This window comes from Colias philodice, chromosome 3, assembly GCF_061535455.1.
Source record: "Colias philodice isolate Cphi_HAF_F1 chromosome 3, ilColPhil1 Martin Lab GWU primary, whole genome shotgun sequence".
Lineage (NCBI taxonomy): Eukaryota > Metazoa > Arthropoda > Insecta > Lepidoptera > Pieridae > Colias > Colias philodice.
This window is the reverse complement of record NC_143088.1, coordinates 2,730,041-2,746,256: the sequence shown is the minus strand read 5'-3', so window position 1 is coordinate 2,746,256 and position 16,216 is coordinate 2,730,041. Positions and strand designations below refer to the sequence as shown.

Genomic DNA, 16,216 nt, shown 5'->3' with positions numbered 1-16,216 from the left:
TCACGTAAATAAATATACAATTGAAAACTACAGGAGCCGGCCAAGCAAACATATATTTTACACCAGAAAGTTGAAAGTTCAATTTAATAAGAGCCATTTGCGCACTTCCATATTGGAAAAACGATAGCCGTTACATTCGAAGCTTAAGAGCGGTCTCACACGCGTAGCGCATAGCGTTTTATACGCGCGTAAGATAGCGTTTTTGGACGCGCATGTAGGCGCGTATACGTCACACGCTCAACTTATACAAGCGTTGACGCGAATGGGCCCTCGGTACAATGGACAGCGTTGGGCGAGTAGAGGCAATCACGATAGTGTAGTGGGCCTAAATATCTATATGAACGGCCGTCATTTGTTGGGCCAACACTGCCCATATTGTAAATAGAGCCCGTAGAGCTCGTATCGTAACAACGTATCGTATACACTATACATATCGACACTACCGGTTATGTAAATTTGTAAACACGCCGATATATGCCCTTTTACTCGTGTCCGCGTAATGTAGCGCGCGTGTAAGCGCGAATTCTGAAACGACCGTACACCGGCTAAAAAATACGCTAGTCTGAAATGGCTCTGCAAAAAGCCTTCCGAGGTGTGCTATACACGAAAATATTTATACTTGTTGCATTCACGACGATTTCGCCCACCGCTTTCAGTATTCAGTACCGTTTGAGACAGGGCGACGATTGCACGTGTCTATTCCTGCCATCTTAACGGCATTCGGAGCCGAAATGTGCGAAATTTAAATATTTAAATCTAACGTTTAGTTCAGTGTTTACATACTTTTTGTTCGATTTGGAAGTGCAAGGATAATGTTCGTTTGTCTGCTGTTTTGGATTTTGTGAATCTATAGGGAGTGCAAAGTGGTCGTCAAGGAGTTGAAATTTAATATTTGGACAGGTAATAAATTTTGCACAATGATTAATTATGCGTCGTGGTGTCGTGGCAATTAATCGAATTGTGTAGTTATTCAAATTAATGGTTGTTCTTTATTTATTTTCTTTATTTTGAACGAAATATAATAGATTTAAAAAGCAATTTACAAAACGGTAATTAACTACCTATAATTGAATTATTATGTTATTTATGAACTTAATCATGTGTGTAACTTTAATTAATTTATGAACATCCATGCAATATTGATTTCCTATAAACGTAAAATTTGTTGGCAACAACGAAATATCCGTTCGCGAAAATACCTCAAATATAAACTTTATAACATTAAACATAAAATAGATTTTGCGGAAATCGGCGATTTCACCTCCATTTTTAACAGAAACAAATTAATTAAATTATGTTTCGTTTAACTCGTTAGCTGTAACATATTATTTAACCTTTATGTAAATCATCATTCAATAAGACCATTTTTAATGTCTCGAGCATCTGCGGAAGGATACAAGCTTCCTTTGATAGGCCATAATAGATATCTCTTATATGCGAAAAAGGTTTCGTTATTTGAACTTTTCTTAAGTTTCCTTACGATGCTTTTCTTCACCATATGGAGCTGTGGATTCGAATAATATGAAGATAACTTGAAAATTCTGTTTAATTTATGGACCCCCGTCTAATTTCGAGTCCTTGCCAGTTTTATTGCTTCGAAAACTTTAACCACTGATGAGACTCTATCTAGTATCTACCTATAGGTACCTACTGAATTTACCTTTTCAATGAATAGAAGTAACTTTAATAATTAACACGATAAAGGAGGGGGATATAAATTCGACTTTTTGGCATTGTTACCTCAGACCTTTTGACCGGGTGATTCGATTTTGAAGATATTTTTTTTATTTGAAAGGAAGTTCCTCTGGTATGGTCTGGTGTAATGTAAATCTAATTCTGACAGTTTTAAGGCAATGCAGTTTCTTGTTAAAAGTAATAAATAAAATTATAGATAGAACGATTAGTTTCTGTTATCGTTAAATCTAGATATGTTATCTATAGAAAACATTTCCGTTCTAAACATGACAAAAACAATGCCCATACATTAGTATAATATACGTGATGACTTTTTAATTTTTCGGTCGACTTGTCGCCTATAGGTGAAAAGGAGAGTTGACAGCAGTTGTTTTAATAATGTGCTAATAAAATAAGACTGTGTTTTCACTGCTGGACAGTTGACATGTGGTATAAAGCTGGGTCTTCATTGTAGGACAGTTGACAGCTTTACTTTTGGACTCATGTTTTTAGGCAAGGGCCTCTGGTCATGTCAAAATGAGTTGAAAGGCTTTCTTCGCGATGTTAAATTGTCTATAAGCTCTTATATACTTATAAATAAATGTATGTTTTATTAATAAAGTAGAAATACCTACATTGTAAACTCTTTTGGGTATTTCATCTGAACTGATTTGTTTTGAGATTAAATTACATTTTCATAGAGTGTACAGAACTACTATGAAAAAGGAAGCAAGAAAATCATATAACGTACGAGTAAAGAGAACATTACAGTTTTCAAAATATTTAAGATTGCAGAAATCCGTTACAGTAGGATAAAAAAAAATGTTGTGTGGTTTTATGAAACCACGGTAAAAGTGAAACTGTTCGAACGGCTCCGAACACTGCTTTGTGTAGCGCATGTCGCGTGTCGGTCGGCTGCCGAGTAGGTATACCTACTCGGCAGCCGACCGACACGCGACATGCGCTACACAGACCAAAAAGTTTGAGACGATGTAATAAAAGTTTCACTTTAAAAACTACTTATTTATATAGGAAATCATTATAGAGTGTGAAATTCTTAGCAACAGTGTCAACAATTCTAAGAAACCAATGACTTAATCTATACAAATAAATCTGCAAAACTAATTCTCCTCCAAATCTAGTAAACGAAAACTAATGTTATTTTAAGCAATATTTAACATTCAATATTTTACATTATTTTTCTTCGACTATGTCGCAATATGTTAGAAAAGTAAATCTGCAAAACGAATTCTCTTACCAACCAAGTGTAATATAAAAAACTGATGTTATTTCTAGTAATATTTCACATTACTTTAGTTGACTATGTCTCTCTAACCAATAAATTATTCACGTCTTCAAAAGGTCTGTACACTTACCCTTAAAGGCAAATAGTGCGAAAGTACGAATGTTTAGCTTTACATAAAATATTTAGTAAGGGTCCATCGCTTGGCCTAAATAAATAACATTTACATTTAAATCGAAATTTAAGGGACTTTCCTGCATGTAGAGGGTGTGAAATGTGAATACGACGATATAATCACTTCTATTCTGTGTGTTTCTTGATTGAGGAATGAAATAACATTTTTTTTTTAAATTTTTAGTTAGATCGATTCCTGGTCGAAGCAAGTGAATTTTCGAAAATCTTTGAATACAGTTCTATTTCTTTTTAAAAATAAAGGAATGTTTTTCTGTCAGCAAAATTTGCTATCTCCAGTATTTCAAGTACTTTCCCTCCAGGGCCCGTCGAAAACACACACAGATAAACAGTCAGTTTCCGTATTAACAAATCAAATATAGTTACCATTAATTAACGAACATAATATATTATAACTAGGTTCTCCAACACTTCCTAATATCGCATTCTTTCACATGAAAACCACGAGCAATTATTCATATTTTGACCTAGTACTTGGTCATGAAATGTATTTCATTGGCATAATATGCGATCGGGTATTATTCAGAACAAATTTAATTCTGAAATAAACAATAAAATAAAGGAACCGGCATAAATATCTAAATATCCTTTCATATTAACCATTTTCATAATCCTCCTCGATTCTACGAATGAATATTATAAAAATGTATTTTAAAGCCAATAATAAGTTTTATCCATCGAGATACAAACAAGAACATCAGAAAATAGCAAAAGCTGATTCTGTATTCTCCTCAGGGAACTTCGACTCCATTTTCATCTAAAACTTGGAGGTGTCAGGTGTGTTTTTGAAGTTTAGTTATATGAGAATGTAATAAGAATGAATATTAAATGTGAATGTAGATATAGGTAGTATAGTATTATGCTATCTGTGGTAAAGAGGTTACTTAATTTGTTGGAATGTATTATTTAAATTAAGATTTTTTATTATTATGTCCTTATTGTCCTATTGTATTGTGTCCTTGCTTGTACTTCTCTCTGTGGTGCACACTAAAGTATTTTTGTTTGTTCGTTTGTCCTAAATTATTAGTATTTACTTAGTTCTTGGGCACTTACTTGCCGCCTCTTCGCTGTAGGAATCGCTTTCTGAACCGGTGTTCAATGGTAAAACCATGCTTTGCACCATGTTTGGTTGTAGAAGAAGTATATCACTATCACTATCACTATCACTACATAGTATAAAACAAAGTCGCTTTCCCTGTCCCTATGTCCCTATGTCCCTTTGTACGCTTAAATCTTTGAAACTACGCAACGGATTTTGATGCGGTTTTTTTTAATAGATAGAATGATTCAAAAGGAAGGTTTATATGTATAATAACATCCATTAAATAGTGGAGAAGTACTGTTATTTTTGAGGTTTCTAATGTGATGTCGTAAAAAATTACATTTTTTCCGCTTACATTGCAAACGCAGGCTGAACCCTACGAGTTTAATAAAAATAATGTACTAAGTATTATACACATTGAAAAGGTCTACAGAAAAGTCCGCGATGGTATATGTCTATCTCTTATGGATAACCCACAATAACTTTTTTTTGTCATTTACTTTTTACGACAAATAATGGCTAATTTTCGAAGCGATTTTAACCAATACAGCATTAATCCTTAACCAATTAAATACCTTGAATACATTGTTCATTTAATATAGATCTATATGGCCCTTTACACCGTATGATTTAAGTGAATATTTTCGAAGATATTACAGATTTAAAAATTGCGGGAAGTAGCGTTTGCGGCGGTACCGGCCGGCCGCGGCGCGGCGGCCCGGCTATCGAAGCCGGAGCGGACCGCTATTTTTTTATATACAACGTTCACAGTTTTTCTGTAGTGTATTTAACTATTTAGAATCAGCATTGCACCCGTGCGAAGTCGGGGCGGGTCGCTAGTTTCAATATATAATTATTAATGTTTAAGATTGAGTTTACTATTATTACTGGGACAGCCTATTTGTTAGCCTTTATATATTTAATCTTCGCAAAGGAATTTTTGTGTCTGGAGATAGGTGAGTGACTGAGTACCTACTCCGTTACGACGTGAAAGAAATACAAACAAAATACCTTTGCATTTATAATATTATGAAAGACACGTAACGATTAGCAAGGATTAATATTTATCACCACGTGACGATTTTTTAACCGTTTATAAGAGTTAATCCATAGATTTACGCGTTTACTTTACTTATCTATATATTTTATTATCTATGGTGTATGTCCACGTGTCAAGGACGATCATGTAATTTCATAAGTTTGGCCTTACATCCTTATCAGAAAACATGGATAGTGAATAAATACAGACCTACACTAGGAAGGCTACAGGCTACTTTACTGTGATTTTTTGAAGTGAATCCTCTTTAGGTTAAATTTCAAGGTCGCGTCGTGGAGTAAGGCGAAGATTTTGGTATCTTTGAATCTTGCCAAAGAAGTTTCACTTCTGACACGTGTGCTCGGCATACGCTCTTTTTCATGTCAGAGCAAACAAAGGGGCAGGTGAGCCACCTTATGTTAAGTGGTCACCACCGCCCATAAACACTTGTAACACTGGTAGCGTTACAAGTGCTTTGCCGGTCTTTTATGGACAAATAAGCTCTTGAAGGCCCCAATGTCCTAGTTGTTCGGGACCACTGCAGGTGGTAAATCGTTCCAAAGCTTCATTGGCTTTTCAAAACAGCACTATTATAAATATTTTTCGTCGGCTTCGAAAGTTTGTTTGACAGTAGAAGTGATATTAAAAACAAACATTTTAATCATACTGCCCCCCTAGACAAGTGGCTTTCTATTAGCGTTAAGTTCAGTAGAATAGAATAGGAATGTATGAGATTGACGTTTGATTACGACGACGACGACGATTGATTACGTCAATAGAGTTCCTTAGAAGGACTTTAGAACCGTCAAAATACATAATAGCTCTCGAGAGATATGGTTATAATTAGTTTAATGAAGTACCTAGATATAATTATTGCCTTTCTTTTAGAAGTCAAAGACCTTAAATTGTACATAATTGGTGATTCACTATGGAATTGAAACCAACTGTAAAATGAATCAGCTGTATAATAAGTATGTTGCGATGGGCGGATTGAGTAAGATTCCTTAATCCATACTATAATATTATAAATGCGATAGTAACTCTGTCTGTCTGTCTGTTACTCAATCACGCCCAAACTACTGAACCAATTTGCATTAAATTTGGTATGGAGATATTTTGATACCCGAGAAAGAACATAGGCTACCTTTTATTGCGAAATAATAATATGTACCACGGGCGAAGCCGGGGCGGACCTCTAGTTTATTATAATAATGAAACATGATTTTACAGCTTTATATTATTGCCATTTTATCTACATTAAAATACTGAATAATTATTACTTCTGGACAAATAAATTGTAAATAATCATCCAAATAATACATTTAAATACCTACTTGCGTGCTTAAAATAAACTATTGATGCCATTTCTTGGGTTTCATACAAATAAAATCGATTATTAACGATCTTACTTCTATTAATAATAATTATTTCTAAAATGTTCGATAGTTAACAATATCACTCCCAAAAGAGCGATACAATTTGCGTGCAATGACAATTAGTTCTGGATAACATCCAGAATGTGTCATACTAATATAACGAATCGTGTACCTAATGTTATAAAGCTGTTTACTAATATCGGGAATTACTGGTTTGATCGCAAATTTATTTATATTTATGTATACTTTATTGCTATAAAACTTAATATAATTATGAATTAAAACAAATGGCGATCCTATCGCTATATAACGATTTCTTCCAGACAACCAGACGTACAGAAAGAAATTAGTTATTAATGCTTGTTGCATAACCCTTTTATCAAGGAATGTTTTAATATCGCGTGACAATGGGAGCGGAGCATTAATAATAAAAAAAAACATTGCATTAATGGGAAAAATATTCCTTTGAGAGCAAGCAAAGTTGCATGGATCGGATATTGCTTTTCCTGTTTATAAAAGTCATAATGTCGATAATCTATAGAAAGAAATGCATTTAGATTTTATACGTAAGTAATAGGTTAAAGGTAGTATCTTCCTGTCGACCTTTTCATTTTAACGACTCTTACCTACTCAACTACATGCATTGTGCTGAAACATAAATTGGAAACATTGGCTCTCTACTTTTGATTGGCTCTCTACTTTTGATTATTTAAATACTGAACGTTTACTCTATTAACTAGGACAGTTCTTTTCTCTAATAAAGTCATTCACACACTACACTCCAACACTACACTCTCATACAACACTCTCACACCTACACACCATAATTATCATGTTTTACGTCCACACACTAGGGTTAACCGAGTGGATTATAAACTATTTTTATTTTTTATTTTTTTATTTTTTTAATGCATGCATAATTATTAAATAGGTAATTAATTAATAATAATGTATAATGAACAAATGTTGAAATGTAACAAATAATATTATAATAAATTATGTCTAAAGCTGAATAAATTCGTGTACATACGCCATTGTAACAGTGTAATATAAATTAGTGTGAACACAGGCTCCTGAAAAACAGTTTACAACTATATTAGGAGCCTGGGTCATTAAATTTTTGTAAGATATAATATCTAATGGTGCAAATAGATGATTTATTTATTATTATTATATTTTTACATTAGCACAGAGATTAAACTTAATTTTTTTTTTTTTTATCTTTATTCACATTGAAATAAAACTCTTAAATCTGAAAATAAATATGTATTTTTACTAACACTAGAATAAGTACTACTAATAATATATGGGCAAGGCTGCCTGATATAAAAAAATAATAATAATACATATCAGAAGTACCTACTCACTGTATATTAACATTTATAGACCAATGATATAATATGTACTTACTATTTATACTTTCAAACATATAGGAGTATATTATACATAACTAGCTTTCCACCCGCGGCTTCGCCCGCTTTTTCAAAGAAAAACCCGCATAGTTCCCGTTCCCGAGGGATTTCCGGGATAAAACCTATCCTATCTCTCAAGTTAGATCGAACTGCACATGGTGTGCGAATTTTATTATAATCGGCTAAGTGGTTTAGGATTCCATTGAGGACAAACATTGTGACACGAGATTTATATATATGTATATTAAGATTGTTATTAAGAGATGAAAAAATATGGCGTTCTCTATAAAGTCCTTGCAAAGGAACCTCTTGTATAAACCGCTCGTATTACCGAAAATAGCAAACTTGAAACAAACGAAGTCGCAAGCTTTAGTATGTATTCAATGGTTGTTACGTAATAATCCCTAGAAGCCAAGATTTCCTCTCATTACGCTGTCATGTCCGAAACTGATATTTATTTATGAGCAATCACATTTCGGATCTACTCTTTAATATTTATGTTCACCATTGTAATTTATAGCTCATTTTTTCTTTCATTCATATTATAAAACAAATGAATAATTCAATGGAGTAATGATAGAACATTCCAGAATATGGTAGAACTAAATCATGAATTCTAGAGAAACTGAAGTGCTATACTAATATTATAAAGCTGAAGAGTTTGTTTGTTTGTTTGAACGCGCTAATCTCAGGAACTACTGGTCCGATTTGAAAAATTCTTTCGGTGTTAGATAGCCCATTCGTCGAGGAAGGCTGTAGGCTATATATCATCTCGCTAAGACCAATAGGAGCGGAGCCACGCGGGTGAAACCGCGGAGCGCAGCTAGTATGCGATATTTTGTTCTCTGTGAAAGTAATACAGAATATCAAAGCGCGGATTTCAATAGGTTTGTTTAATCCAGTTTAGAACTGCTATGAATTTCGTACACGAGCAAATAATTTCATTTATCAGATTTTTATTTCTTAAACACATTTTTATGGGTTTATATCTACCTATATGAAATGCAAAACATTAAAAAGTTTTCTTCTCTGCTTCGTCATTCTTTAATTTCTTAGAAATATGTGGCTACTGGCTACCTTATTAAATTAAAGTAATTTTTCAGTAATGAAATTATTACAGTCTTTTTTAATATTATATAATATATGCTAAAAGATATAATATGAGCTTAACCTGCAATGTTAATTAATTATTATACGTATGCAAATTTGAACTTAAAGGATATTCAACGCAATTATTTCTAATTTACCTACATGTCTCCACTTAAGGCTTGAATCGGGTAGAGTTCCCTTTTAATACCGAAAATTAACTCTAGTTATAACCGTTTTTCTTCTTAGATACTTAATGTACATATCTAAAAAAAATGTATATTAAAGTTTCGAATATGATAAAGGGCATGGTTGTTTTAATTTGTTTATTTTACAATCAGGTTTTTTGGAAAAAAATCATGAACTGAGGTCGATTTTTGGACTTTTAACCAAAACGCTAAGTCAATATAACATCAATTATTGTAGTGTTTTTACAGTGTGTTTATCAAATTGAAACACAGGGCATGGTTGTTTTAAATTTTGATTCCATATCCAAATATCTTTTTAATAATTTTTATACGTACTTTTACTACGGTAAATTCCGCGGCCGTCTCAGGATCCCGCCTTGTAAATCGTCGTCAAGGTCGCTAGCCCCTATTAAAGCCTTAATGTGATGACCATTGCGACAGAAGTTAATTAAAAATCAAAATCAATATAGATTATTTTCACATGACTATTGAAATCAATCTGAGCGATTAATCAAATTTGACCTTTGTACTTTCGTTTTGTTAAAGAATATCCGTGTAGGAGTACAGTTATTATATAGGTACAGTAAAATATAGTTTATATAATATTCGTATCACAGATAATATAATACTTTATACTATGGTATTATGTTCTACAAACTCGCAATTTATGTAATTTTAGTCAATATTTTAAACGGATTTTTGTTAAATATTTTTTATACAATCATATTTCTTAAATACTACCTTCGGGATAGGTATTATGTTCTGTTAAACTTATCTGTCAGTTAAAATAAATGTATGAAAAAGTCAGTGTTAAATTAGCAATTACACAATAAGCAAATCGTGAAACAGGATTTTTTATCGTTTTCGTAATATTTAAAGAAATGTTAAAAGCTATTGAGTATACTATAAAACTTTTGTTCTAAACAGCTTTATTCCCGTGACTACGATCGCGTTAATTTAACATGATTGCACTGTATCCTTTTCCCTTACTTAGATATATCATTAAAAACAGACTATTATTTTTCCAGTAGGTAGTAAGAAAATTACACAAGTAACCATAGTATACAAATGATTCAGTATGAAATTCATTCTGGAACCTTCTAGAACTTTCCAGAACAATATTTAGTTCTGAGCATGACTTTTAATAAAGTTCTGGAACAATTAACTAATCGAGAAGTTAACCCGAGGGCAAGTAATTAGTTCTTCATATCGCATCTTTGCTTTGTGCGCGTATAATTTAATTTCTTGATGATCAAATATCGACTTTATGATTATGTAATATAGGTATATTTTATATTGATCTTGATGGAATTACATATTAAATTTTCTAAAATTTGATTATTAAATAAATTGCACTAATACGACTAATTCTTCTGAAATTATTAAAAGTGAAATTATATGAGACTAGCATTCCGCCCGCGGCTTCTTAAATTTCATTGTAATCGGTTCAGTCACAGGTTCAGTAGTATTTGTGTGAAAGAGTAACAAACACACACACATCCTCACAAACTTTCGCATTTATAATATTAGTAGAATAGGATAATTTAAAATTCTATGGGTTCTTTCACCACTCGATCACATCGAAGTTGATAATACCGACAAATCGCCGTACAAATAATTTTTCGGAGAAAAGCTACAACTAATAATCGGAAAATTAAGCTAAAATAATTATAATCATAACAAATGATTAATATGTATAATTTATCCTGCGACTGCAATTATTATCAAGCTGTTTGACTTTATCAGTTATCATGAATTTCCTAATCAAAAAATCAAACACAAAAAAGCACTATTTCTAATTAGATAGTCGGCTAAAACAAAAAGCAGCCTAATCCACGTAATCATAACGTAGATTTTCAATGAGATAATTCTTCACAATCTTTAATCATCTTTAAACCAAAAACACAAAATATTACTATAGATAAAGAACTAAATAATAACATATCTTGATTTTAACTCCTATATGCAGTAGTATTTTCTAGTAATTTCAAGCGATAAAAAAATGGTTGCCTGTAAAGTCGGTTTTACGGGCGAAGATTTTACGTGACAACGTCTTTTTCTCGATCATAGTTGAGTGGGAGAGAGACGCAAGGCATTCGGCGGGCCTCTCTCTCGTTCGGTGACTCATCGTAACGTTACCGAGCGTTATAGTTGCCGCGTTGGTTCAAGTTCGCTCGGCAAAAGTGGAGAGGGTATGCGCAGTGTTCAATTTTAAGGTCTCGTTGAAGACGTGCGGAGTGAGGGGGGTAGGTGTGCGCCGACGGCGACTCGTTATTGGTAGGTTAGTCGTTCGTCTATTCCCGCGCTTTGTTCACGCGTCTCGTGCCTCTCGAGTACTGTTGCGCACAGCTTGTATTATCGCGACTAATACGTAGAAGAAAAAGTAAAAATGGTTAAAAATAAAATTTTAAAACGGCAAGCTAGAAAGATGGTGTACGACGTGAATTGTTACGTTAAAAAAGAAACGAATGAAATCGTAAGTAACTTAAAGCAGGTTATAAATACAAGTGCAGCAGCCACAATATTATTGCAAAAAAAATTGGCCACACCTATACAACGTTTACACCTGTTTGCAAATAGAACAATGAATACCATAGATAAATCTACATTAATTGAAATTTGTAACATTTTAGAACAAATTCGGGAAGAAACTGCGGAAGCTGGTACAACTAACGAAAATATTTTACAACAAGTTATGAGTAATTTGAAACAAGAACAAAAAAGAACAGCACTAGCAACAAATACATCTGTGATAACAGTCAGGAGAATTACCACACAGGCCGCAAATTCAGAGTTTTTGACGGTATTTAGAACTCCTGGAAAGAAAAGACCGCGCGCAAAACCGATAACGGGCATTGATAATTTTGATCAGGGAGTCATAAAAAGATGTATTCATAACTTTCACTTAACTAATAAAGAAATTCCTACAGTAGAAAAACTAAGACAAAAGTTACAGGAAGATATCAATTTTCAAGGCTCTCAAACTAGTCTACGTCAGATTATTAAAGAATTGGGGTTTAAATGGAAAAAGACCGAAAATAATAGGAAGGTTTTGATAGAAACCACAAACATCCGACTCAAACGAATCGAGTACCTAAAAAAACTAAAAAAATATCGTGAAGAAGGACGAACAATAATTTACACGGATGAATCGTATGTGGATTCGTCACATTCTAATCCCAAAGCTTGGACAGATGGTTCAACCAAGGGCCTTAAAACGCCTATTTCTAAGGGACAACGTGTGGTCATCGTACATGCTGGATCCGAGGCGGGCTTTGTACCAAATGCGTTGCTCACATTTAAAGCTGGACGAAAATCAGGAGACTATCACGACAACATGAATTACGAGAATTACGAAAAATGGTTAAAAACACAACTAATTCCTAATATTCCACCCAATTCTGTTGTCGTGGTTGATAACGCTGCCTATCATAATAAGCAGTATGACCTTGCACCCACTTCAAACTCCAGAAAAGCGGATATGCAAGCTTGGCTGTCCGAAAAAGGTATAGAATACGATGACGACATGTTAAAGCCACAATTGTATCAGATAATAAAAACACACAAAGAACAATTTAAAACGTTTTCTATTGACAAGATTTTGGCTGAACACAATCACAACATTCTGCGACTGCCTCCATATCACCCCGATATCAACCCCATCGAGATGGCATGGTCTATGATTAAGAAGTATGTGGGTAGCAAAAACGTAAAATGGAATCTTAATAATGTTATTGAGCTTGTCAAAGAAAAAGTTAACTTAATGGGAGCAAGAGAGTGGGAGATCTTGTGTAATAAAACCAAATCTGTAGAAGAAGAATACGCAAAAAGTGACCACGTTATAGATCTTATGACAGAACAGTTTATTATTCGTGTTACTGATGACAGCTCCGACAGCGAAGAGAGTGATGACGAGGACTCCGAAATGTCTGACGACAATGAAGTGCCCTTACGTTCGTGCTTCCATCCTCAACCTTCTACTTCAACATCCCAAGATAAATTAATGGAAGGAATATCATCACTGCCGGATGAATAATTTTTGTGTGATTTTACGTAATAAATATAATAACTGTTTACTTTTGTTTTTTAATTTTTCTTAATTTACCAACTTGCAAGATAAATTACAAGTAAAAACTAGTGTTATCAACTTATCATAAACTAGCTTTTACCCGCGGCTTCGCCCGCTTTTATTAGCCTATATCCGTCTCCAGGGTCCCAACTTTCTCTGTATCAAAATTCATCAAAATCGGTTTTGCCATTTAGGCGTGAAGATATAACAGACAAACAAACTCACTTTCACTTTTATAATATCTGTATGTTTAAGTTACTAAAGTTCCAAAATACGAAATAAAAAATGTTTAATAACACGCTAAGAATTTCCGTGCACGATTGTACACTACGGCCAACGTAACTTGGCGGGCCTGAACTTCGCGCAGAAGGCTGCGCACGAACGTTTTTTAGGAACGAAATGGTGGCATGAGGCGGCGTGCGCGGGGCGGAGATCTAGGCTAGGGATTGACTCTATGTAAACACAATCATCCCTTTATTCGAACGAATATCGCAATCGATTTTTATCGATTTGAAATTTATTGATTTTTGTTTATATGAGATACTGAACGAAATAGCTTTACAAACTTATTGAATTTTGTCGTTAGTAAAAGAGATTTCGAGTTTAATAGCAAAAAAAAACTAATAACATTTTATTTTCATGGTTGTAAGACATGATTTAGTTAAATATCATTTATTTATAAACGACCACTACAATAAGGACTGATTGAGAATATTTGAAACCTATTATAAAATTAAATATAAATATATTTCACAATTCAATTTCAATCGATTTGAAAAAAAAATCGATTAATCAATATCCTCAGACACGCATAGTGGACATCCCTTTTTGTTTACGTCGTATAACTTCGTGCATATTCGGCAATTCTCGGTACGCAATTATGTATCTCAGTCACACGTTAACATTGGTGTCGTGTTCGTGTCGCTATCTCTGTCTTGAGTACAGGCGGTTACAAAAGTTTTCGTTGAGTTGATCGTTATTATTTGTTATTATTATATTGTTGAGTGTTAACACTCAACAATATAATAATTTAAATTTAAAGTTGTTAAATTTGTTCGTGTTTAAGTTTGTTTTAGTGATAATTTGGAATATTCTACTTGGAATTTTGTATTATTCGCGAACAAAGATGCCACCAAAGCATAATATGGTTTTAAATCGCCAGGCGAGAAAAATAATATTCGATTTGACGCAGTATTTTAAAAAAGAAAAAGAAGAAGGCGTAAAAAATGTTGACAAAGTTTTTTTAAGAGTTGCTGAGTGAATCCTGAATTCATTAGGTTATTTTTATTGCTTTATGTCTCATAGCGTTTTGATATTTATTTTATTTGTACTTGGTCTCTGTATAAGGAAATTTTTATTCGAATTTCAGTTTAAAAGAAATAAATGCCTATAACACTTTTTTTTACGAGTGTACATGCGCAAAAGTTCGTAGAGGCTATGTTCAGGCCCGCCAAGTTACGTTGGTCGTATTGTACACATGCGCAGACTGCCCCCACTACTTTCCTCGACCGATCTAGAACCAACGCGGCAACTATACACTTTTTCATAAGTGACTCCCAGTCGCAACCTAATTTAAGACGTTGTCACGTCAAAAAAGAAAACCAACAATCGGAAAAAATAATCTCGCCGCTTCTAGCTTTGACCGGTATATTCTGGAATAAAAATTATAGCTTGAAAGCTAAGTAAATAGGTAGTAAATAAATAAATCATATAGTTTTCTTAAATTACAATAATTTGGATAATTTGTAAAACAGAGTTTTTGAGTTAATTCGTAGCAAACAAAAAGTCCTCTATTTATAACTAACATTTATTTTAAAATGTTTAATTTCTAAAGGACAAGTATAAGTTATCTATACAACAAGCAACCACAAATGACAAAATTAAAGAATTTGCATTGTACCCGTGCAAACTCTAGTAACTCCAAATGTACTGATTCGCTATAAACATGTATGTCACGTTTCTTGAGTAAGTCAGCAAGGTTATAGTTTGGGACATCTATAAATATATACTATAGTCCTACACGTGAATACTTAATTCTATTTCACAAAACAAAACCTATATAACGGTTGCCTGACAGAGATCGCTTGTAAGCGATAAGGCCGCCTATTGAACATGTTTATTTTCTTTTTATTTCTTCTGTATTTGTGTGTTAAATATAGAATTTTGTATGGTATTGTGAATACTGTAATATTATATTCTTATTTTAACCGAAGCATTGAAAACTTTCAAAATAACAAAATAATATAAAAAACTGACTGTCACTAGTTAATGGAAACAATAGGTACATTCGTTCGTTGTTTTAAAAATAATATTTTTTACTAGCTTCCGCCCGCGGTCCTCCGTCCGCGCGGATGTCGGTCTTCGCGTGGATGGTTTATTTCTCCATTTTGAGTAACTCTGACAATAACATCTTATAAATATCTATTGGACTCAAATACGGCTAGGCCTATAATAATACCCAACGTGTGTTCGCTGTTCTACAGAACAACGTCTATGGATAAAACTGAAAAATTAAGATTATTTTTTTTCTTCGTATTTTTTCAGGATAAAAAGTATCCTATTTTACGCCCAGGATAATAAGGTATAATTATACCAAGTTTCATCGAAATCGAACCGTTAGTTTTCACGTGATGTCTTCACATACAGACAGACAGATAGACAGACAGACAGACAGACAGACAAAAATTTTTTTAATCACATATTTGGGTTTGGTATCGATCCAGTAACACCCCCTGCTATTTATTTTTTCAATATTTTCAATGTACAGAATTGACCCTTCTACAGATTTATTATATGTGTAGAAGATTTGCTTTTAACTGTTCTCGTAATATAAGCCTTTAAAACATCGTATCAGTAGCATTATAGTGTTGAATTTCCACTGAATTATAACGTTTGTTT

The 16,216-nt window shown here is 33.3% G+C and overlaps 2 protein-coding genes across 2 annotated transcripts in view; both read left to right on the top strand.

Annotated features, from left to right (window-relative positions):
* Positions 1-610: 610 nt before the first annotated feature.
* The window catches only part of LOC149489436 (arrestin homolog), a 78,684-nt gene continuing 63,078 nt past the window's right edge, over positions 611-16,216 (top strand). The window contains exon 1 of the mRNA XM_089713531.1: positions 611-900. The gene's annotated coding sequence lies outside the window, so the exon portion shown is untranslated. The remainder of the gene's footprint in view (positions 901-16,216) is intronic.
* Positions 11,834-13,285, top strand: LOC149489438 (uncharacterized). The gene has a single exon (XM_089714998.1). The coding sequence runs from the start codon at positions 11,834-11,836 to the stop codon at positions 13,283-13,285; it is 1,452 nt and encodes a 483-aa protein (XP_089571124.1).

Coding starts and splice junctions, on each gene's coding strand:
- LOC149489438 (XM_089714998.1), top strand. CDS start 11,834: ATGAATACCATAGATAAATCTACATTAATTGAAATTTGTAACATTTTA.